General features: G+C 34.8%; 1 protein-coding gene across 1 annotated transcript in view; it reads right to left on the bottom strand.

The window, feature by feature from the left end:
* Positions 1 to 4,653: 4,653 nt before the first annotated feature.
* PIBF1 (progesterone immunomodulatory binding factor 1) overlaps positions 4,654 to 26,622 on the bottom strand; it is a 119,044-nt gene continuing 97,075 nt past the window's right edge. Inside the window, exons 17-18 of the mRNA XM_033053006.2 lie at positions 13,579 to 13,755; positions 4,654 to 11,352 (exon numbers count right to left, since the gene is read on the bottom strand). Of these exons, the coding sequence (XP_032908897.1) occupies positions 11,296 to 11,352; positions 13,579 to 13,755 (234 nt within the window). The 3' untranslated portion in view covers positions 4,654 to 11,295. The remainder of the gene's footprint in view (positions 11,353 to 13,578; positions 13,756 to 26,622) is intronic.

The following is a 26,622-nucleotide window of genomic DNA, read 5'->3' as shown; positions in this document are numbered from 1 at the left end:
AGACTCCTATGGTGAGGTTGCTTCATTGTGGTCTAATGTGGTCTTTCTTGTTAGTATTTGTGAATCATTCAGATGTAGCTTACAGAATATGGATGGCATGGCTCAGGAATTCCCAGTAATGCCGTTTTGTTGCTCCATTTCCATGATCTGTGCAGAGAAGACAACCTAGCTCAAAGGAGCAGAAAGAATTAGCATCTCCTGTCTATCTAAACAGTCTGCCCTTGGGAAGAAAACCCCCAATGATTGCAGAAACAAACTAGTCTTTCTGCAGTCATAAACAGCTGCTGCAGCAGCAAAAAGCAGGATTTTCAGTCAGTCAGAGGATATTAATATTACCACAGGATTCTCGCTTGCTTAATAATAAGAATAATAACTCAGGTGAACATTACCATTTTTCAAAATACTCTGGTAACTCAATTGACATGTTTTGAATAGAAGTTTAGGAACAAACAAGTAATTTAAAAAAACCCTATCAATAGCAAGTACTGATTTTCTATGCATCTGCCTTAAGACTAAGTGAGGTTTGACCTCACTAATGTGTGAAGACACATTAAACATCTTTCCATAAAGTGAGCTGGCTAACTGGATGTCGCTTGTCAGGAGGGATAACAGCAAAGTAGAGATTACAAAAACTTACCTCAGGTTGCAGTAGAAGCGTGAGTCACAAGTTGGAAAAGTGCTTCCCAAGAAAACTTACAAAGGTGTGTGTTATTTTTCATCCCAGTCACTCCATTGAAGAGGATATACAGTACACACTTAACATTTTGTGATGAAAATGTTTAAATTAGAGTCATCAAAACTCCAGAAATCAAGAATGTATCTGAACTCACTACTGAAGCCAAAAGCTTATCAGAATATCTGTTGTGTTTAGTGGCCATCACAAGCTGACCAATAAGAAAGATGAATGAACCAAAGACTGCCTCAGACACCTCAGAGACTTCAGTTCTCCCCTACGAGGAAGCTGATCAGCCTTGATAAAATGTGGCTTGCACATGAATCCTTTCTCCTGTCCACTTGGGGGCTTACAGAATTGGTGACAACATTCATCTTGCTGGATGAGGAAATGTCTCCATTTCTAACTGTGTGGTGTAATGAGAAGGCACAGCTGCGTTCCCCTTCGAGGTTTCTATTTGCCTCGTGAGGAACTCAAGCCATCAAGGAAACAACTGCCTCCACAGTTTGTTTTGTTTCATTTACTCTAGGTAAGGCATAGCCTGAAAATGACAGATTTGCCAACACTGCAGCAATCTAGAATAAGATGATAGGTGAAAAATGAGTGGTTATTGGTGATGGCTCAAACATCTGTTCACAATAGGCACTTAGAAGTGACATACATCCATCAGAATGCTGGCACACAGAAATATCTGTCTTCTCAAATAAGTCACATAAGATGTCCATTTAAAAAGTCAAATCAAATGTTACAGAAGAGGAAATACCTAATGACATAGGACAGTGTTACATATCTTACCCTAGTTTTGTTAACCATAGTATTCCCAGGATGCATTCAAAGTGCTTTAGAATGTTTTTAATTTCTCAGACATATATTAAGTAATAGATTATGGCAAATAATATTCAACATAGTTAAACAGCTAGTTAATACAATGTTACTTCCCCCCCCCCCTCATTATTTCTTGCCTTTTTGGAAATATTTAGAACCTGAAATTATTAGAAAATAATTTTTCGGGGTGAAAAACATGAAGCACTTAGTTAACATATTGGTACTCATAGCTTCAGCTTCAAGTGTCAGATTACTTTCTACAAAATATGCTGGAAAAGCATGCAACAAAATATTCAAACAGCTTTATTCTGCACCTAGTTTAAGGATATTAATTTATGTAATAAAAGATATGGCTTTTCAAAATGAGACATTTAATTTACAATCATATGTTACAACCAGCTTAGCTAGTTTCCAGTAATATTTTTCTAATTTGCTTTTGAAAGTGTTTTTTTTTAATTATTAAAAAAGAAAATAAATAAAAAATAAATGCTTTCAGAACAAGACACCAATACAAAAACCTTTTTACATTTTAATGGTGCTTTGTTAATTTCTTTTTTTAAAACTAGAACAGCTCTAGATTAAAAAAAACCTAAAAATTTTAGGATGTTCGCATGTGACCTGTAAGGAGTATTCTTGCTGGGTGACTTAATGGAAGTTTGGTGTATGCCTATTGTGTTGTGGTATGGAAGAGTGCTGTTCATGAACATACAGCTCATTTCAAACGCGTTTACCGGACCGGTTCACAACATGCTTAGTTAAGCTACAGAGCCCGCTTACGCACGAACTCGGAGGTAATGTGGCAAGTGGGATGAGGCAAGACTTTAACAACATGTCTTAATCCCTGTGCTGCCTGAAAGATATAAATAAGATAAAGGAGAGGAAAAGTTGATTCAATCGTTTGACAAAACAAGGCTTCTTTCTCTCTAGATTGCATATTGATAACTTTGTAGAATAACAAAATACAAAGCTTCTTTTAATGATTAGAAAACCTTGTTTCTGTGCACTTCAAGAAGGGGCCTAATGATTCATAAATCTGGCACACAGTATTGGGCATAAATCACCAAAAGATACGACATAACTACATGTAATGTGGGAAAAAAATTTTAGTGCACAGGAGAAAACAAACTAGTATTATTTAGTCAGGACCAGGATAAACATCTTGTTCTACATGTTTTAAAGTGTTTTACCATGCAGTATTACAGTTTTTCAAATTTTAAGTTAGAGGTTCAGATATTACTTCACTGACAAATGAAAGAAGTAAAAGTGGAAGGGATAAAGAAATTGCCTCTTCTCCTTTTAGTTTATGTTCATGGTTTCCTTTTGTTTCACATGCCAGACCATGTGAATAGAGCAGGTTGCAAATGCACAAACTGTCTTTCATCAATACCATCTGCATCCATCACAGCTGTTTTAAATCTTATGTTAAAACAACTATTTAAAGATAGTGAAATTCACCTAGGAGCTAATTAATCATAGTAGGTTAGACCAGATTGGTCCACTGTGTTCTATCAACAGAAGCATTTTGCAATGATGCATTGCAGCACTTCCAATCCAGGTGACATTATTTATAGTATGAGGCAGTGGCAATTAACTTTCCTGGTGTCTAATTTAAGAATATCAAAACCAGCTCTATGTTCTTTATCTCAAGGATATTATAGTACTATTAAACTAGTCTCATGTGAGTGAAAATAGTGCTCACAGAAAGCCAAGTAATAACCAAACAGGCAAAGAAATTGTATATTCACACTGAATTATGCAACTAAGGAATTCCCCTCTATAATTAGTTGAATATTAAAACATTGTATTTTTAAAATATCCACCCTCCCTCAAATGCTATGGTCCTAATTTGTTTTATTGCATTAAAATGCACCTAACTGTAACATACAGCTGGAAAATTCTATCCTTGGCAAAGTCAAGTGTTTAAGCAGTCACAGTATTCATACTCTCTAATATTTGTCAAAGGTTCTTACTATTTCATAGAATCAGGTGCTTAAGAACTGGATAAGTAAAAAAATCTAGAAAACTGGTATTTTTAAAGTAGACATCAGAAAATGAAGAAGGAAGAGGTGTATATTAAGTTCAGTAACTGTACAGAGAAGGTGTAAGAAGGTGCCTCAAGCCAGAAGACTGGAAACTCTGAATGTTGTCTCATTTGTCAGTTTCTTTCCAAAGCTGAAGGTCACTCCTTTCTTCAGAAATACCTCTATTATCATCTTACCCAAAGGGAATTTCTGTGAATACTCAGCAGGGAGGAACACATGAAATCCTATCCATCACCTGAGGAAAATGGTACATACTCAGTTTCCTATGGAAGCAGGATAACAGCTATAAAGCTATAAAGCTGTTAAGCCAATAGCATTTTTGTCATTTCCATTTTTTGCTCCAATAAATCCGTGTTCAGGATGACACTTGTTCGTATCCCAAACCCAACAACTGGTATTTTGTGAGAGTGAAGCAATGTTAGAGCTGTCATCTCTCTGTGTAGAGTAGGACTTTGTGGTGTTGTGACTAGGGCAAGACAAGGTGATTCCTGAGAATGCCAGCACATCTCTGCTTTGGTATCTCCTTGGCTGAGTGGCACCCAAGCAGGAGAACCTTATAGTTACATCTTCATGTTTTCAGAAATTACATAGAACTGATAAGAACACAGAAAATCTCTTCCATGAAAGAATACAGCAAACAAAGCTGAGAAGGTGGATCAGGTAACCATTTCCAGAAACATCCAGTGAATCTGGAAGCTTGCTTATCAAAGAAACTGTGTATTTTTATGAAAATCAGGACTGTAATTTAAATCAGTAAAGTGGTGCTGTCCACTGTTGACCCATGGGGAGTTTGTACCTTTCTGAATCTGACAATTCTTGGAGTCAGTACAGAAGATCAGACAAGTCTATGAAGATGATGTAATAGAGTAATATATTTCAAAATAAAATTAATTTCAATATACTTTATTGGCGTCTGATTACCAGAAACACCTTAAAACATGGATGTTCACAGAAAAATATTTTGATTTGTATTAAAAATAATCAAACCCATAATTTAACTTTTAATGTTAAAAATGTATATGTATTTATATATACTATTTCAGTTTACAGCTACAAAGTAATAATATCGTATTATGAAAATTTTTTGATTCTGCAGCTGGAAACATAAAACTTTACATAGTTTGTTTCTTTGTAGTTTCACATGGTTTAATGGATTGAAAATATTCTGTACTTGTTTTTAAATCACTCAGCTATCTTAGAATTACTATCATGGTGTAAATCTATTTGACAAAGGTTTCAGCCTGCCCAGATGTGAAATGGTGCGTCAGAATGAAAAACCGCTATATTTCATAGGATTGGGTATTTGGCTTTCTTGGACAAGAGATCTAATCAGCTCACTCAAGTTTCCCTAAGGGAGGTTTAAGACAGTCTCCATTGTGTAGGAGGGCACCCTGGCTTAGCCTGCAGAGATTTCATGGGGTTGAGAAAGAAAGGTAAGCTCCCTCCTGCTGCTGGTAAACACTGTTATTGTTCTCCATTCCCTGATGAATGGCACAAATGCAATTCTGCAATGTTAATTACTGCAATAATGAAAGAAATGACACAAAATGACAAGGAATGTGCTAATTCAGTAAGACTCAAGTCATTGACATATTAGTTCCTTTATTGCTTGTTGTTACTTTCAGGCACGTACTCTGTTACTCATAAATACTGAGTCGATTCTGGGGACTTAGTATTTAAATAATAAATTAGTAAAACAAAGATTAATGTGAAATAAGTGGTGTCCAATGCTCTTTTAGAAACTATCAGGTCAGTACCTGAACACAGAACATGTCTGATGAAGTATATGAAAAAAAAGGACTTAGTCCCCCTTGCAGGACTTGCAAACTGCTTCCATTCAAATGTCCAAAAATGAAGACTTGCTAAATGTTATTTATATGCTAACCAGGAAGGAAAAGGTGGCAAGAGAATAGGCTGCACGAAAATATTGCATTTTCCCCTTGCTTAGACTTCCCACAGTACTACGAAGGAGATGAGTAATATTTTTCTTGTGAATGTCTTACATGTAGCTGCAGATGACAATGTGTGAATCTGTGTTTACACTGCTTGGAAACCACAGTCCTGTGAAACAGAGTGATAGGTCTCCTGTATCTGTAGCCCTGTACCAGCAATGGGGAGCGTGAGAAAGCTTGGGCACAGAATCAACCCTCTCTCAAGGTCTCAGAGAGAACTCAGTGGGAATATTTTCAACTCTTTTTTCTAAAAAGGACCAGTGCACTTAGGTAACAGTCCTGTTTAAAACCCACTGCATATGTAAATTCCCTCACAGAAGTCAAGCATTACCTAACAATAATGCACAAAGAAAGAATTCTTTTAAAGAACTGAGTAAGAAAGCAAGTCTTACATGCCACAATATGTATCTCTAAAATCACGAAAAACAGGACCACTGGGAATTGCTAACAGTTTCAGCTGCAACACTGAATAATCTAAGTAATCCTTTTTCTATTGAACCAAAAGGAAAAATGAAAAGACTTGCACTGAAATACAGTCATAAATTCCATCCATAAGACTTTTCCTGCAATTAAGTTACATTTACTGATCCACTACTCCCTTAAAAGGAGCATTAACACAAAGACTTCAATTATTCATGGTCAAACAAAGTTGATTCTATTGCTACAGTCAAAGCGGCATTCTCTTTTACTGTGGTTATTTCTGTAGTATCTTCAAAAAGGGCACATAGTCTGTGAAAACATGTTAAGTTTTTGAGTAAAGGCTATTTCCATGATCAATCCTAACTTCTTACATTTAATACTTCTGCCATTTGCTCCTTTCATGAGGATGAAATTTGCTGGCAGTTTTTGTCCCCTCCATCCTTTAAAGGGTAAGCTAATTGAAATACACGATTTTTTTAAACCTAGTTCAAATGTCCTGAGAAAAAGAACTCTTTTGCTCTCTAAAAAGAAAAACCAAGAAACAAAAACCACAGGTATTTACTTATATGGAAAACTTATCAGCGAGGAAAGAAACACAGGGAACTCCACAAAATGAACTCTGGAAGAAAGTTTGTGGTTCTTGTGCTGTCAGCAGAGGGCTTAAAAGAGCTGCAGAGGGTCTAACATCTATGAAGAGTCATACCTATTTCTTCTACTGCTAGAAGCTTCTGCAGTACTTGCCACTCACTCTTCCACAATTCCCAAATGCTGTCCATTTCTGCTCACAATGCTGCCCCCCAAGAGTTGGCACCCTCAGCTGCTGCCAATTGCTGCCCAGCTTCAGTCTGAAATACCCTAAGTGTAACTGCCTTAATTAAGCTGCAGAACTATGCGTTTTAAAGGTCAAGAGTTCCCAGTCAATCCCAGGAATTTAAGAAGGGGATAATATTGCCCAAAGACACTAAGCAAAACTTGATCTTCTAGAGATACTTGTTTCATTTTCAAAGGTCGAGAATGAATATAGATTCTTCATATTCTTTGGTATAAGAAAATACCAGGGATACATTTCTTTGACTCAGTAAGAAGTCTGGCATTTGATCTATTAAATGTAATGTTAACAGGGAGAGAAAAGCTTTCCTCGGTAGACCTCCTTAATAAGAACAACCCTGAAGGATGACAGGATGCTACAGACTCAAATGCTGTGTATAAATCTGTTTTCATGTAAATGTGCTATAGACTGACAATTGATTGAGACACATACACATAATAACATAAATACTTCTTCAAAAGGTAGTAATTTGTTTCCACAATGTCATGCTCTCTGAGTCACTTCTTTCAAAGACATGGAAGTTAATGAATGCCTACCAGGAGTAAAAGAACTCTGTCTGACCATCTTGCAGATGTCAGAGGTTTAATAGATGTTAAGTGTTCCTCTTTTTTTGCTGGAACTAGGTATCACAAAAAAGTGTAACTGAAACAGAGAATAACAGCTAATGTGTAAGAGGTAGGAAATTGTATCCCAGTGATACTGACAAATTCTCAATTGATATCTGAATTCACAGATGTTCCTCTTTTAAAAGGTTTCATTGCTGTTTTGTACAGAAAGACTTGAGGGGAATGAAGACTACAAATCAAAAAGACATATTGTTTCTTTGTACAGGAAATATTTAGAAACTACAGTGCCAGTGAATTATGACCACAGGATTCAGCAGTAAGCCTTAAAAGTTTAGGTCCTTATTAAAAAAAGCAATTGTGTTTTCAGTTTTTTCCTCAAACAAGAGATTACTTTGATACACTAGAGCTTCTTGGCTTCAGACAAGGGACAGAAAGTTGAGAAAGCAATTACAGTGTTAAAAAACCCCTAAAATCCTAACCTGTTCTAAAGCACTGTCTTTCTTTCTTTCCTGTTCAACCCATGTATTTACAAAACTTATCACTTAAGTAACACCTGCTTAATGTACCAAGAAATGTAATAGCAGATAGAGATTTTTTTTGGCTTTGCTCCCTTAGGTTTGAAAAAGAGGAACTGAAGATGATTATGTGGGTTGGGCACTTCAGTCACAAGTTGCTTAAATGCATGACTACCCTTCAAAATTTCTCTACTTCATTATTTTTGACTCACACATCATTGACACAAGACCTGTGACAATAGAGACTGCAAAGACCATGAAGAATAATTTTGAAATAATTAATTTGACAGCTGTGTTTGTGGGAAAGAACACCAGTAAAAGTGTTGTACAGGTACTGCAACTGAGCCTTTTCATTACATGAAGAGCAAAAAGCTTCATCAATTTTTGATGTCAGGCATCTCACGTTTGAATAGTTATATTTAAGTGACATTCTGGCTTTCTCATGAGAAGCTTAGAAGGTCTCCTCCTAGATAATTAATTATAGCCTTGCAGTCTAGTGAAGAATCTCAGGAAAAATACAGTCTTCAACTAAAAAAAAACCCCAGCATATTGAGGAGATTTACACAAGGACCATATGTATTGCAAGAATTTACCAACAGCATTGTGTGTTATCAGTATATTCTAATAAATTACTTTTATTTTTGCACATTTAAAGATGGACCTTGTTAATTATAAAAAACCCTAAAAACCACAACCCTTTGACAGATTAAGTAACTTTGTCATCTGAAGAACTGTTTAAATATCAATAAAATTTCGCCACAAAAAAAGCCCAATTTTCTGTCAGCCTTCTAAGAAAATCAGTCCTGGAGGACACAGAAATCTATAATGCACAGTTATTCTCTAAGAGTAAAAATATTCCTGTGTATCGCATTTCCATGGAAGAATTAAACAGAATTTTGCCTTTTGGATGGTACAAAGTGAATAAATGTCAATATCTGAAATCAGATTATTTAGGAATAACATCACAGTGTAATTTAACTGGAATTCTGAAAATCAGTCATCTAGTTCATTTCAAAGTCAGGTCCAATCATAGCAGTTTGCTCAGGAGTCTGTTGAGTTCTGAACATCTCCAAGGATGAAGATTCCATCACCTCTCTAGGCAACCTGTTCCAGTACTTGACCATCCTTACAGTAAAAGCATTTTTCATAATGGCTAATTGAGTTTTCCAGTGCTCCATCTGGTGTCCATTGTCTCTTGCACTACTGCTGTGCACCTCTGAGCTCATAGTCAGGTTCTTTTGTCTCCGTACCATCCTATTTGGTAGTTGGAGACTACAAGTTCCTCTGATATTAACAATTTACAAGTCCAATTCTTTCCACCTCCCCTTCTACATCAGGTCTTTCAGCCCATGACCATCTTGGTAACTCTGCTGTACCCACTGCAATATGTCAATGCCTTTCTTGAACAAGCCCAAAACTGGATGCAAGGCTCCAGATGTGACCTCCCATGTACCAAACAGAAGGGAAGGATCCCTTCCCTGCATCTGCTGGCTATCCTGTTGGTAATAACCATCCAGGATGTGGTTGGCTGGCACATTACTGACTCATATTCCATTTGTTGTCCATTGGGACCTTAAGGTCTGTTTCTGTCAAGCTGCTTTGCAGCAGTATTGGCATATGGGGTTATTACATCCTGGATGTGGGACTGCAATTGCTTTAGTTGAGCTTCATACAGTTCTTGTTGACCCAATTTCCAGCCTGTTGAGATCCACTGAGACTTTTCCTTCCACTGTATAGACTATTCCCTCAAATCTGGTATTGCCTGTGAACTTGCCACGGGATGACACTATTCCAGCAGGACATGGCAATGTTGATCATGTTTTGTTCAGGTGGGTGTGTCACCCACTTTACAGTCTTATCTCACCAATTTGTCTATAAAGATACCATAGGAAAACAAATTGTAAATACTTAAGATTCCAACTAGTATCTTGCTTAATAGCTCACAGTCCTTCTACCTAATACAATTTATTAATTATTCATTGATAACAGACAAACAGAATAGTATAGGATGTTCAGTTATGGACTGAATAATATAAATTATCTATTAAAATCTACAAAATTAGTATCTACATATGGGAGCTAAAAGAGATAGAAGTTCAGGATCCTAGTCACATAAAAATATGTGTTAGATAAAACCCAGACTTCAGGAAACCAGTCACTCAGAAATCACTGTACTGAAGCTTTATGAGCCCAAAAGTTTGTGTGATTTTTTTCCCCAGTGAACAGCAGTTAGTCTAATGAAAGATTATCACCTCTGTCTACGCCTTGGCCTCCCTCACTCACAGAATGATAATTTTGAACCCGTGATGTGCAATGCCAGCATTTTTACCTTGCTCTCAGAACATGAAAAAGGAAAAAAAAAAGGAAACTGAAGCTTTCCTGGAACAGAGGAATTATTACTGTGCTTCAACTGTTTGGAAAATGAAAAAAAAAGTGTATCTGGGAATCATAAGCTTGATATAGCTCAGTATTTTATAATAAGTAATTATTGTTTATGTTCAGGTTAGAAAAAATAATCAATTTAAGAGATGTTGTCAAGGAAAAAGGTGCTAAGAAAAAGGAACCTTCTCTTAAATGAAATCTGAGCAATATTTTCAGTATGCAGTACTTAAAAGATCTATATTTACGTTAATCATAGAAACGTACCATATGCAGTCAAGAATGCTTTGAAAAATTAGAGAACTTTTGTATAGTCAGAATAGATGGTGGAGTAGAATAAACAAGCAGAATGTGTTCTTGGACTTTGGTCTTATTTTCATACAATTAAATATGGTTTGTTTCCCATTTCCCCATTACACACTACAGTCCTCACCCATCATGGTTCTATTTTTATTATTACATTGATGCAACTACACTACTGTCTAGCCCATTAAGTATTAGTGTTGGTAATTAAGATGTATTTTATTGCTTCTTTAAAGTATTTTTAATGCCTGTTTGGTTATATAAATGTCATCAAGTGATAAACTACAAATCAAGGCCAGTAAGAATTTTTTTCCCAGCTGACATGAATTTCCTTCATAGAAAGTACGATATACTTTGATATTAATGCATGTAGATTTTGAAAATTTCCATTAGCCAGAATAGTTACAAGGAATGTGACATGAAACGTGGGGACCAGGAAAAACAATATAAAAAGGCTGAAACATACATTTTTTGGAACACTCTGAATAACACATCCTTTAACTGCCTGGATTATAATGTGTACAATACACTAGTGTTTATTTATCTTTTAAAATTCAAATAAATGTTAGTAAAATTATTGCATGCATGCATCATTTTCAAACATTTTATTCACATGACAGATCTAGAAAAATTATTTTATGAAACACAAGATTATTCAACAGTTAAAAAAAGAAATACTTAAAACCAAAATGGGCTTTAACCTAATGTAAAATGGGTATCATTATGGTGAAAATAACTTTCTTTAAAGAAAAGGTCCCCAAAGGATTATTTTGAATAAATTTTGAGAAATACTATGGTGAAGCTTTCTTCTGCAGTTTTTTGTACCATACAGGTGCCTCTTTATTTGTCTGTAAAAGAGAGAACATGTAGTGAGACAGTGAACAGAAGAAAAGCATGCAATCTACACAATTCAAATAATCTACACAAGTCTCCCTCCGTCGTATGTAGTTGACAGTTGAATTCTTTGCTTAAATGCAAATATGAGAAACAAGATTATGCATTTAAAGTTACTATTATAACATACCAGTATTAAAACCTCCCTACTTCCGGGTTATAAAAAGCAGATAATATGGTGAAAACAAAATAATAATAAAAAAAACCCAAACCTGTCACAATGAAAACAAGCATCAACTGTGCCATAAATAGGTTTCATTTGAAATAATATCATCTGTGTCTTCCAGCTGAGAAAGGAATGGATCTTGGAAAAGAGATCTTAGGTGTGCCAAAACTGACCAACACTTTATGCAAAAATATAGTTCTTAAAAAAATTATTTGAAAATAAAAGAATACAGTAGTTTTCTAACTCTGTAGAAGGTATTTTAATTGCAGAGAATTATCTGTAAGCAACTTTTTTTTGCCTTCATAATCCTATGGGTTACTGCTACTCAGTCAGGATTGCCTGTGGCAAATGCAGTGGTGGTTTGAATAGAATAAAATAGCTTAAGTTTTAATAGAAAGAAAAATAATCGGGTGGAGGTGGAATGAGGTAAGGACTATCCTGCTTCCAGAGTTGGGTATAATCTCTTGAATTAGTGAACACTGTTGTCCCTAAACTTGTTCTTTTCTAGTTCCCTTTTCTGACTGCTCTCTATTCATTCTTTCTTTCAAGACTTAAAAAGCATACAATTAAAAGGTCTGCTTTATTAATTTTGAAGATTTCAGTTACAAAAAATCTGCTCTATTTGTGCAAGCTTTTAGAATTCTAGAAATTGACCTAAACTGGTAGGATTTTCACAGGACTACTGATTTTTTTTTCCTATCCAAGAAGAAAACCTGTGCCATCTGCCTATTTTCAGTTCCCTACTCCAAAGTTTACAAAGGCTAGAGTTTTTCACACAGACATTGGTTCCAATTTCTTAATGTAAATGCAGTTTTTCTGGATTCCTACACAGTTTCTATATCCCTAAGTAATACAAGACAGATTATGTACTGAAACCCCAGATCATCTACAGAAACTGTTTGCTTATGTTTTGGATCACTGAATAATTCAATCAAAAACAAAGATTGGGCACTATGATTTAGCACTACTAAAAGGACAGAGATGGATGAGACAGCAATGGATAAGCCTGTGTTTAATCTAATAATGAAATTCAAGCAAAATTTGATTCTTGAAATTCCCCAATGTCTTTACATCATGTCCCAGAGATGCTACCATTTCCTACTTTCTGTGTTACAAACCCACTATGTGGTGTGCTACACTACAAACCTCGTATTGTTTAAGACACTGTATATTAAAGTGTCCACTGGGAAAAAATGAAAAAAAGACAAAAGAAGAAAAAAGATTTCTCTTTGGACCAAATCAGCACACATGTTATGCAGTGTGGATACACCCAGTCCACCTCAGAGAAAGGTGGCATCATTAAGTGTGTAAATAAGAGTCATGATTTGTTTTGCGATTCAGCATTGCACCTTGGCTGTCTTGAATCTATCAGTTCAGACACAGTCATAATCAGAAACTTCTAAACCATTTTCATGAAGCTTTCCAATACCAGAGGCACTAAATCTGAAGTGGGCCACTTCAAATATTAAAATCCAAGCTTTTAGTTTCTGAAGGAATAAAACAGGGTTTTATAATGGTTTTATAACATCAGGCTTTTGTACCAACAGAAGTGATATCAATATTGGTGTTCTATTTTTAATATATATTTCGATACATACACACATGCACATTAATATACATCAATTAAAGTGTGCAGAAATACACCTATTTCCTCATTCCTGCTTCTCAATATAGATATGCACAATGTCCACTTATACACAATTATGGTAGATTTAAATTAGTTTACAAGGTCTATGAATCCCTACAACTATTAAAATCTTACTAGCCACTCAGTATTGTAATACGTTTTTTTTTTTTTTTTTAAAGACCTGATTTGCTGTGAAGTTAAGATTTTGAAAGTAAACAAATAGCTAAAAAACATCACAAACTCTAATTCTTCTCCTCAACATTGGCTTTTTCCATAAAGAGCTGAATTAATTATACACCTCCCTGAAGGATGAATCCACATTTTTCTTTTTAAGAAGTAAGGAGAAATATAACAAGTTTTGGCACTTACTCTTATCATAGTACTTACAAATAATGTTGGCTTAGGTGTAAATATATTTTCTTCTTCGTGTTCTGGCAGCAGTTTTACTAAAGGGTTTGATCTTCTTCCAGTTGCCCTTTTTACATCAATATGAGACTGAGGTAGATTTTGTTCATAGTGTTTGCCATGTAGAGTAATAATAATCTGCTTCATTGTGGCTAGTTCCTATAAAACCACAAAAGAACAATGCTAAGTTATTCAGTTAAATTACATTTGAATCTATAAATATTTATTTGTTAATAATAAATTTATATTCACCAAACATGGATTGGTAAGTGTAAAAAAGAATATATACTTGCTATAATTAATAACATTACTACTTAAACCCTAGCAAAGTATGAAAATAAAATAGGCACAGAGGATTTATACAACTCAAATTTTGTCTTGTTTAAAGGCTGTAAAAGAGAACCTTTACTGTGCAGTAAGAAGGCCATTATCTCTTTTAACTTAGACTTCTATTCCATTGAAAATAATTCTTCAGGCATTTATTTTTTCAGGCTAAGGAAGTGTACAAATCTAATTTGAATGACTGAGGCAACTTGTACTTTTGAGCACTAGGTATTGCACAGAAATTTTATAAATACATTACATGAAATATTTCCTTATATCCAGATTAGAAAAGAAAAATCAATTAAGAACCTTTAGAGCATGTACAGCAAAAAGAGGATCAGAATAGAAAAGAAGTTTTGTGAAAAATGAAAGGTCCAGTGTGGAAAAAGGAAAGAGAACATATAGAAATGCAGCCTTTTTGGATATCCTAGTTATTTATTTGCTTTGAAAACAATTTGAATTAAAAATGTAATCTTTCCTTAATACTTGCCTGAACAAAACAGATTACTCGGAATGTACAGTAGTATGAGAAAGGAAAAACCATAGAATTTTCTGACATTAACTGGACATCTTCTTTTGTCATCTTTCACCACACCTACCTCGTAACGTTCCCCCTCCATCCCATGTAATAGATACATGGGGTAATAAATAAGCTACAGAATAAATAAGTTACAGAATTTAAAGTATTAATTATTATTGTTACTCTTAGTAGTATTATTTAGAGCATTCATTATAGTAGAATTAGAAAAGCAAGATCAGTAGAAAAACTTTTCAGTATAAATTTAAGACAATTTTATGTATTTTAAAATATTAATATTTTTGTTTGCTTGCTTTTTACAAATGTTGTCTTCAATAAGCAACACTGTTACTGTATTAGCCTTATATATAATTAATATTCTGTCTCATGTCTCAACCAGAAAAGGATAATTTGTCTTTATAGCTGAATGACAAATATTTTTTAAATCTTACCTATTTCATACCTGCTGCAAAATTGCATTCATGCACATTCTATTTTCACTGAATTATTAGCATTGAGTTAAAAAAACCCCTCAGCCATTTAAAATACTCCTGCCATATACTTTCTGTCCACTGCTTCCTTTAATACAAGAAAAAACATCTAAAGAAACATGCTGAAGCCTTTAAATTGTCAAACACTAACTCAGTTACATGAATGGAAGTTACACTCCACAAACCAGCTTTGTCGAGTGTACAAATTGTTCTTGTATCTCAGTCATTTAATATTAACTATTTGCATAATTCAGCCATGTGTGGTGGCATGTTGAAACAGCATGACTGCAGAGCAGCTGTTTAAAAGGACTGCATAGCTGATGCCAACATGTTTTTCAAAGTTGTAAACTCTGCAAAGATGTTGCCAAAGCAACACATAGACAGAATTTCTTGATGAAAATAACTCAAGCAAGTATACAGCAAATAAATACACCATCACAGGAGATTAAATTGTACATAAACAATGTTTTGACATTAGCAAATGGTGTTCCTATACTTAAACTGTTATTCTGTGGACCAAATAGTTGCACGTTTGAACAAGGCAAAACCCAAAAACTGTCACACAGATTTATTTCAGAAATAGAGTTGAAACTTTTATGTGTAGGGTCAAATTCTCTTGTGTCAAGATCCACTTGGCAGTTTAAAGTCTCTCTACTTAATAGAATCTGTCCTGTACTTGACAGCACTGTCTGTTTTCAGACTTGGAATAGGCTCTGGAGAGTCAGCTCCCAAACAAGCTTCCCTTGTGATAGGATTCTCTAATGTGAAGCTATAGGAAGGAATGACAGGGAGTGGGGGATTACAAATTAGTCCACAATGAAGAAGCTATTTTGATATCACAGCCAAATTTATCATGAGGATTTAGCTAAGGATGCCTTAATATTTGTTCTGAACGCCCTCTACATTTAGCAAGAAAGACCTTAAGAAACTTGGCAAAATAAATAGCACAAGAAAACACTGAATCCATTAGAATTACTGGTGTGTGTACAGCTAAACATGGAAAGAAAATTGCCCCAACATATTTGCAAGAGATTTGCTGTTTTCAACAAAGGAAATACTGAAAACAAAGCTCTGTCTTGAACTGCAGTAATTTTAACCATCTCTTTAGATCTCCCTGCTCCTGAACACAATCCTAATTCTTACCTTCACTTTTAAGTTCCAAACAAACAGTCATGAGTATCTGCTACTGCTGGCATGCCACCTTGATTCTGTGAGTATTATTTTCCAATCCTAAAATCCAGCAAGTTGGTCTAGAAAGCTAGCAAGGAAAAAGCAACTCTGGAGATTGTATTTAGCAGAAATATGTGAAGTTGTTCTAGTGGGAAAAAGTCCTTATGAAAGAAGGTGGAAATAGGCAGAGGGTTCAAAGGAGGTGAGAAGAATCTTTTGTGGAGAAGGACACGTACTAGTTTCAGGATAAGCTAAGTAGAGGAAGATGTGAAGAGAAATGGATGATTAAAATTCTTCTATTTTTTACTGTGTCAAGTCCATGTTTCTATGTCCAGGCAGAGCTGTGCAAGTTGTTTACTTAAAATATTCCCTTCAGTTAGTCGGTGCACTGTAGAAAACAGTGTTACTAAAGCTCCGCATTTCCCAGTTTCTCTGGGGAAGTATTTGGTCTTTGCCATGCTGGCTCCTGGGCATATAAGCCGTGCTACGCAAGCTGTGTGTCACTGTGTTGAGGCTTCCAGGTCTGAGAGCTTTGGCTTTGGAGAGCCAGACAGCAATCCTTCTTGGGAGGATTATGAGTACCAACACCTCTGAGTAGATTCACCCAGCTCCTCCCTGGGCTGGCTTTACACCTTTGGTCTCACTGTCATAAACTACGGGAACACAAGCACCCACTCACCACTTACGCAACATTCTGTGGGGACGTGGCAGTATGGATACATGGAAAACAATGCAGTTGGCAAAAAAAGGTGGGTTAAGATGACATAAGGAAAAAACTAACCTATGCAGCTGGCACAAAAACAGTGCTTATATAAAATTAGTGTCACCCATCCAAACAAGTATCAGGACTATATTATTAAATATTTTGAAAGTCTGTCCACAGCTACCTGATGAATTTTTGTTAAGGATGTTGCTCTGTGTACCAGCACAAGTCCCAAAAATCTAAGTAGTGAGCTATGTGACACATTAAGTGGGATTTCACTCAAACTTAGAACACCTAAATTGCTGTATCTAAACATCACTATCTAACCACGAGCTAAGAATAATATTCCATTATGGACAATGTAGCTTGGAAAGTGACTGCATTCAGAAGTGGGACACTATTGGTGTTGCAACATCAGCCTTGCTGATTAGGCTGCTGTTAACCATAAAGCACAGAAAGATACCTCACCAAAGACACTTTCATTTTGATACCTAAATTTGGTTGTGATAAGCTGAATCCATTTCTCACCTCACTCTCCTTATCATTTACTTTTCTCAGGCTTCTATTTTGCCTGAAAGAACTTTCATCCTGAATAGCCAGTGTGCAATCATAATTCCCCTTGCACACAGATTTGAAGTATCAAATTATTTTCTTAAAAAGAACTGTGTTTTTTGAACAAGCTTTCACACCACAGATTATCTACTTGCCAAGTTTCCCAAAACATACAGAGATTCATACTTTAGGACAATATAACATCCTGTATCCCACTTACGGATATTAATTCATATTTAGTAAAGATTACTTAAACTATGAAAGAATATTTAAAATTCTGCATATATAACCAGAAAGGAATTGGAATTCAATGTAGGTAGAATGTATTCAATGTAGATTAGAATGAATGGACTTAGAACACTGGGAGTGATGTAGCAGGAGGTGAAGTAAGGTAACATGTATTGCATTGTAAATAGCATCAGGAGAAACTACTTGCTTATTTCCATTTATTTTTGGTAAGTTATGTCCAACAACCTTAGTTAAAAATAGCAAAAGCAATTTTGTGTGCCAATATACAAGCAGAGAAGGAGATATAAATGTTCTACTCAATGATCTTAGAGGTCTTTTCCAACTTTAGTATTTCTACGACTCTTTATTTTAAAAAATATACAGACAAAGGATAGACAGCAGTCTTTTCCACTGTGTCCATTATTTAAAATGTGTCCATTAATTAAAATGTTTTCCGGTTTAGCCTATTTCCCAAATTCTATCTTGTTAATTTATTAGGCTAAATGCTGGTGTTGTGGAACTAATTGAAAATCAGCAAGCTTTAAAATAGTGTTAAAGGAACCAAACCAAAAAGTGCAAATAATTTTTAAAAGGTAAAGTAAAAAAGAGTATTACCTGCTCATATTACTCATACTTCAGAAAATTCAGAGACTTTTAAATGATTTTGAACTTAAAGTAAAAAATAAAAAAGCAAATAAAAATTTAAAAAGTAAAAAATAAGATGTAGTTTATTTGAAATAGACTTTACCTGTCTGTTATGGATAATTGAAATAGTACCTATTAGTTTTATATAACAGATCAGAAGATCAGTTTTGAAATACAAATGATAAAATTTGATTCCTTCAACTAGAAATGCAACTAGAAGATAAGGAAATGCAAAAATAAGGTACACAGCCATATAAAATATAAATGTATTTTGAGTTACAGATACTATAAAGGGAATTCTATTAACATTGGTTTTGATGTACTTGATACATACTCAAACATACACACACCAAAAGAGCAGTTTACATCTTCCTAATTCAAAATTAATAGAATATTAAGTGTTATAACAAAACCATGATTTACATTGTCAAAGCAAAATGAAAAAGAACTGTCTTATGTGGGAAATGACTGTGGCATGAAAAGGTGGTCTTTTATCATGTAATTGATGAAGTATGTGAGAGAAATGCTTACATTAAGCATTGTAATCAAGTATAGTATCAAGATAGTAATTTCATTTTTTTCAGTGAATCGTCAAAAGTATAAACTTTTTTTCTTTCTGTCTCTGTCATGTAACTATAATCAAAGGAAGAAAGAATCCTCTGTGTGCACTCATAAGCTTGCAGTAGCACTTAACATTATATATGTGTATATATAGTTATAGTAACTATGTAAAGTTATATAAGCAGTTGATCAGATATACCTATATATCATGCTCTGGAAGCAGATGCAAAATAAGTCTCAAGAAAAAGTAACTGGCTAACAGGAATCAATCACATACATGTAAATTCTTAGGTTATTATGGCAAGGAAGTCTTGCACCTCAAATAATCTCCCTACAATGATCTTGAAAAGAAGCTTTACGTAGATCAGACTGAACAGTTGGAACTCCTCAGTAGGAAGAGATATACACCTATGTAGTCTCAAGATAGCTCATTCTAATGGTAAATTTAATGGCTTTTTTACATCACTAAAATGATAGAAGAAGCCAATGGGTGTCAGCTCCGTCTGACTCTTTCCTCATGCAGTGAAGCTCACATTTACTGTACTCAGGTAAATGTTCTCTAAAGCAGAAGCAACCCTCATAATCATATGTCCAGTTAACTGAACCTTTATCATGGCAAGCAGAATTCTTTTAGCTCTGCATATAGAATTTAAGAATTCTATATGCAATTTACAACTGCATATATTTATGAATTTACAATTGCAAACTTCACCTTAGATTGTAACTCCATTTTGAAGCAGAGAACTCATATTGTGGAAGCTGAACAAGAGATGTCTGCCCTAGAAAATACATCAGGTTCTGGCAGAACCACTGAATTCTGATGACTGACAAGTGTTCGCAGAGAAGAACACAGCATAAAAGAATAGCACAGAAAACCAATTTCACTGTTAAAATCAGAAAAAGCAGATGAAAGAAGGATAAAACTAGAGGTTTCCTCCCTCAGGGATGCTGATCAAAAGTTATGGTCTCTCAAAATTTGTAAGTCAAGCACTAATGTGATGATTTTAGATGTGTATTCTCACTCCCAATCTGTAAGTCTCGTGTACTGTGAGAGCAAAGCATGTATGGTCAGGACCTCCTCTAGAAAGATGATATTCACTTTAACTGCCATATGGTCCCCATGTGGCTGAACTATAACTCAAAATAAAATATGTATCCAGTCTGAAGTTTTATTGTACATCCCCCATGTATGGAAGCGATTGAACAAAAAACTGTTTCACAAAAAAAGGCTTTTAGTGCACTGCAACTTGAATCCAAAGACTGGACTCTTCTCAACGTGGAAGCCAAATAGTAGCTTTGAAAGTAGCAGCCTGGTGACTGTTATGGCTGCATTAACTTCTAAAATAACATTAACAATAAAAACAAAAAATATATTAGAAAATACAACTGAGAGAAGATAGCCATACTGGGATGAAAAACATGTTCATGGCAAGTCAGTGCAATCTATCTTCACATGCATGTTTCTTCTTAGTTATTCAACTATTGTAGTCTTCAAACATGTCTGCACAGGGAAAAACAGAGTTCAGAAATTGAAGCTACGGGTTTGTTAAAGAATACTGATTTGAGAAACTTAAACCAGCATTTAAAAATGTTATACCCATTTAGTAGTGTTCTGTAAAGAGCATATTCTGGAATGATTTCTCAGTCTCTGAAGAATTAAAAGTTCATGTTCAATATCCACATGTTCAAGAGAGGATTCAGAGAAAAAAAATTATACTTCCTATATCTCCTTCTTGAGGGAAAAAAATCTTAATCTGGAAAAAGGCAGGGCAGGGTGGTTGAGAAGGAACCATCTTCACAGTTGTCTGTCTCAAGGTGTTCACTAGGATCAAGCTTAATGGGCGTATCAGGTGATGCTAGAGAAAATATTAAGGATATTGCCTCCTATGCAGTCCTGTGCAGTTCCTTACTTAGATCCCTCTTAGACTCCCCTACTGTAACTTTTGTGAAAGTAAAGGTATATTAAAAATAATGTTGTATCATTTAATTGCTAATACAAAGGTGGAGAGATATATTTGTGAGAACTCTGATTGCAGTTTGGCTTTGGAGCATATAAGTGGATACTTGGTTGGATTTCCTCACATGCATTTTTAGATGTCTTCAGTAATAATATTTAAACCTAGACATAGTAGCTTGTCAGATTCCTCTATATTGCTGTTGTTAAGAAATTAAAAAGTAATATTAATTTTGCTTATTTTAAATGAGGTTATGGTAAATCACACCATAATAATGTGATTTTTTTTTTCTGACTGCAAATTCCTACATTATTTTCCTATGCAGATACCTACATGATGTTTTTAAAATTAGGCAAGATCCATCTCTGTTACTTTGCCACTTGACAAGCGACTTCTCAGATGATCTTTACACTGGCAGTACTCTTTGACAGCACTGGAATTCACCAGTTAAAATTGAGGTAAACAAATTAGGCTCACTGTATGGATTCTTGGCATAAACATATTTCTGCACAACAATAGACTACATGACTGAAACAGAACCTGGTTCCACCTTTCAACATCTGCAATAACTTGCATACAGCACTTTGAAGTTTGAGTATAGTACTCAAAATTTGGAGTGCACTAGAGAAAGGAGACATATGTGTCATTATCAAGGAATGAGATTCTCAAGCAAAATGTCTCCTCTTCAGAAGTGCTGACAATTTACACAAAAAACTATTTTAGAACTGTCCTTCAGAGGTTTTATTTCTGCTAGAGACATACTGCAGAAGACAGCCTATAGCGTCGAATGAATATCTATTCCCCTTTTGGCTGGAAGCGGAAAAAAGACCAACACCATTAATCATGAATTCACAACACTGGACAGTAACATTAATGATGACAAGATATGAAACAGGAGAAAGAAACTGCAGAAGCACCGTTTTGACATGAACGGAAAATGAAGTAAATGGTCAGTCAGTCCATTCCATTGTTTAAAACTGCAGATGGATAGGAAGCAGTAACATAACTGGTGCAAACTCAGCTTCAACAGTGGAACTCCTTGAGCTTGCACCTATCAGGAGTAGAATCTACATCCATAATAGAGCTCAAAGAAGATTTTAACAACCGCAATGAAATTAAGAAAACATCACAAGTCATTCTACAATCCTTCAAGTAAGGCAGAATGTATTTGACATAGTTGCATCCTAATTGGAGCTGTGCTGGAAATATAAGAAGTCAGCAAGAATTCCAGTATGAGAATTGCACGTCTCATCTAAGGCACATGGATACACACTGTAAAGCTGGAAACTGGAAGACAGCATGAAATGTCCTGATAAAACAAATGAACCTGATAAGTGGGTGGTGGAAAGATGCCAGACCATGTGCAGGATTTGACAGCTTCTCTGCACTACACTTAATTCACTAGTTCTCTATATCCCATGCATATAAAAACCTTAAAATGAACTGACAGATCTGCAACTATATGAATCTACAAACTACTTCTAGTTTTATAAGGCGAACGCATTACAACTGTGGTAACAATAAAATGTCCCAGTCACTGCAACTGCAGAGAATAGCCTCTGCCTATTTCATCTCTATCTTAAATTTTTTCTTAACAGTTTAATCTTTCTAACTTCTTAACAAAAATAGAAGTAATTTGTCTCATAATCACAACTAACATGTCAAATTCTTAAGGTTTTTTCACTTTTGTATTGCAGATCAGAAATATATTTGTAATTGTAACTACGACTAATTCTCAATTTTTTTTTTTTTAAATCTGAGCCATTGTGACATTCATTTATTCAACATTTAATAAAAATTATGCTTTCTTGAGTAAGTTCACCTCACAGGAAATGGATGCTAACATGCTAATGTATTAAAACAGCCTTATTTTCATTCATTATTATGTAGAAGTTAGTATTTTCTGAGATGGCAATATTCTAGTTCAATTCTCCCTGTCTTTGCTATTTTTTACAGAGTATTTTAATTCATTTTCCACTTGGTAATAGTCAAATGCTACCATTAAATGAACAAAAGTAAAACTTTTACACAACTGGATATGCAGTAGAATGAGACAGGAATATAATCAGCCAATACAGAAAAAAAAGGAGTATAACGTGGGATACATGTTAAGAAAATCTGAAAAATTTCAGATTAATCAACAATTAACAATTTCTTGTTTAAAAGTTTATCTTTTTAATTGATTCTAGCCTTCTCAAAACCATGTAATTTAAAATAGACATGCCAATTCCATCCCATAATCTATATATATGTTACATTTTGCCTATGAAACCTCCTATTTAGTACACAACTGCTTACGGTATATCACTGTGAACAGAAAGATAATTCTTGCAAGAATATATATGAAAAATGGCAATACATTCTGAATAATAGAGCTCCAAGAAAAGAATCAGTGCTGTTAAGTCCTTCCTCTTCCTAAATTCAGTACTATTTGGAAGTCAATTTTTATTAAACCTTGACAGCAACAAAAGAGGTAACAAAAATATGAGAAATACTGCTTATGAGCATGTTTTTCTTTGTAAAAAATGAGCCAGAAGCTTCCCTACACTCATTTAGCAATGTAAATGTCACTTTGTTTCTCCAAGCTTAAAGCTGAGAATAGCTCCAGGGCTTACTTGTGATGCAGAAATGTTCCTGTAATCTACTTAGAAAACATGCAGAACATTAATAGAAACTAGAATCTTGGAACATAAACGTAGCATAAGAAAAATGATAATTACTCTGTGGCTTAACATTTAAAAAGAGAGCTAAGCATTGTACATCAGCATTTTTTTTTATATAAAACAAGTTGCAGCACATAGATGAGCAGGAAGTCATTCACTTTGGAAACACAAATAATTTTGACATTATCATGTACAATCTTTTTACACAGAAAAGAGGGGGAAGAGGCAGAGATAGAGATTGTTTGAAGGCACCTGTTACCAATCACATCTTTTCATTTGTGTCTTCCCAACCCCTGCAGATACCCCTTCCTTCCCCCTCCCCAACAAAGGCAGTTTTTTTCCTTTTATCCACTAAGCTTCCATCCCTGATTAAACACGTACTGCCCTCCCCCTTACGACTCCAAAGCTTTTTATGAGCGTCTGAACTTCTCTCCACCTCTGTTTTTTTGCAGATGGCAGCTGTTGCTAGTCTCCAGGTTTTTAAATCCAACATATTGGCTTTCTGTCCTAGGTTATTCCTAGTCAATCTTCTTCAGCATAACTTAATTACAGCTAAGTATAGTATTAGCCAGACTTTAAAGTATGACTAATAATGAAATGCTGAAAACTCATCTGGAATTCTCAAGGTCATTGGTGAGATGGAATTAAAATCTGGTCACAGAGAATTTAGCAGTGAGGGGCAGTCCTTTACTATGGAAGTAAGATGGACAAACCTGGTAATATAGAGTGGAATGGTCAAAGTAAGGTAAAGCAGAGATACTTCAGGACATCTTGCATTTCCACAAAAGAGGAAAAAATAAAATAAAAAAAAAATCCTGACTTTTCTTTCTCTCTTGTGGGCAAAAAACCAGGATGACTATTGAGAAGTACCAGGATTTTGTGCAGGATACTGACATAAGATGAATGCAATCAGAGAGATCCTCAAACACTGTGAACATTAAAATTTTGGAACAATGTCATGGAATTCTGAAATTCATATGGCCATGTTTCAAATCTAACATTAATAAACATTTATCTAAATCCTTAGAAATCTTAGCCTGATAATTTATAGAAGCTTTGAAAAAACACTTAGAGCCCTTCACAAACTCCACATATCCTAATATAACTAATTAATAACTGTTTCTTGTCTTGATTACGCGGACTCTTTCCAGTCTCCAAACACACTTGGAAAATGCATTTGGCATCCACTTATCAAAAACTAAAAAATAAGTCAGATTTTTTACATTTTAAAGATAATGAAATTACTATTTTCGGTTCTTAACTTCATCTTTCTCACCTATTCTGTCTTTTTCTCTATGCTTATTTATTACCTACACAATACTGCTTTATGCTTATCTCCTTTTCTTGCATCCCACCACGTTCTCTGTTTGCTTGGACAAAATAAGCCAGACCTTTAATCTCACTCACGTAAGACCTCTGGCCTGTTGTGACATTTATCGCTGTTTTTTTCCCCAGAAAATATTATATAAAAATTACAAAATATCCATCCAACAGATTTAATAAAAAAACTTTATATAATTTACATTTTCAGGTTTAAAGAGACTTGCAGGACATTGGAAAGTGGCCTTTTTCAGGAGACATTGATTATAAAGTGAATGCAAATTCTTAGAATGATACAAAGTGAAAATGTAATTGTAAAACTGCTTCCAAAATTCAATCAGTTCCCATATAAGAAGAAGACTTAGTGAAAAGAGTTAATTTGTGTCTAGTTAGGAAAAATAAACAGTAAGGAGATCTTCTTTTCAGGCTTTTGAATTGAAACATGTAAGAAACAAAAAATGGCTGTAAGATGTTGCATTAGGACACATGAACTCTTAACCTCTTCCACAAACGGGAGTTTTGGACAAAGCACCATTTCTTTTATTTTTATTTGCTTCTGCAAAACAGGGATAGTACTAGTCTTCTGCCTAACATGTGGGTATAATATTTGTGAGACAGGTGTTCAGTTACTGTGGTGAAGGCCACAGAATTATTCAGTTAATAAATAGGATCATTTTGACATATTGATAAGAAACTGTGGAAACCTGGGAAGGGAAAGAGTTATATGGTTTTAAAGGAAAAGCATCATGTGTACTCATAAATGGTGAGTTATACATGACATGTGGAATGCTCCTCACCCACCAATTGCAAAGTAAGTTCAACATAATAGTCACTCAGCCAATTAGCATTTTAATATTAACCTGGCAGACTATTTACAGCAAGAACAGCTCACTAAGAATTTTTATGCTTTAATACGTTTTAAATAGAATCAGAGCTTGCAATGGTTAACCAAAATAAATTTTAACCTGATCTAGTTTAAGATTCTGACCAATTCAGGTAAACATATTTAGACAGATTTAACACTCAATTTGAGAGACACAAAAATTTAATGACAGAAGCTAACTGGATTTAAGTAAACAAATAGCAATCAAAATCCATGTGTCTGTAGCCATTTAACTGATTGATATCAACTAGGTTTATTTAAACTACTACATGTTTTCTACTTTGTCCCCTAGCAGACAGCCAGAGCCTGGTTTCTAGTTGCTAACTTCACTTGAAGAGCTTTGGCACAGCAACACATGAATGGGTCAATAAAGCAGGTGACTAGTTCAGCAAGTTTACATTCTATCACTTGTATGCACAGCTGCTAATGTATGGTGAGTGCACAGATGTGTAAAGCAGACAAAATATCAGCAGGTTGTCATATCTTCTTACCTGGTGTGTAGTATTCATGGGCTGATAATGAATCATGTCTACATAAACAATTGCACTGTAGGAAATTAATGGCTATTGTAAACAGCCTGAATTTGCAGCAATTATGTCATAAATATTACCCTTCTATTCCTTATGACAATGATTTCATAGTATTAGTTTTACTTTTTAAGGTTAAAAGTTACTGTATTGCCAGACTGCATCACATACTGGTGATTTCAAGCAGTTAAAAATAGTGTAAATGAAATCCTTTATATTCATACAAACAGCAACTAATTTTAGGAGTTGAAGGAACACCTATTAAAGTCTGCTACTGGTGTCTCTTACACCACTGTCTCTTTTTTTGTTTTAAGGTCTCGTACAGTATTTCTATTTGAAACATAAAAAGAACTCCATTTCTTCTACTTGCTCTGCTTTCCCCCTCCCCAAAACTCAGTGGATTCGGAACTTCACATTAAAAATATAAACCCCAACTAGTTAATTTTCAGGATTTTAGAACTCAGTTTCTACACTGTTTGAATTGGAA

The sequence above is a fragment of the Catharus ustulatus genome, chromosome 2 (assembly GCF_009819885.2).
Source record: "Catharus ustulatus isolate bCatUst1 chromosome 2, bCatUst1.pri.v2, whole genome shotgun sequence".
Lineage (NCBI taxonomy): Eukaryota > Metazoa > Chordata > Aves > Passeriformes > Turdidae > Catharus > Catharus ustulatus.
This window is presented reverse-complemented; position numbering and strand designations above follow the sequence as displayed.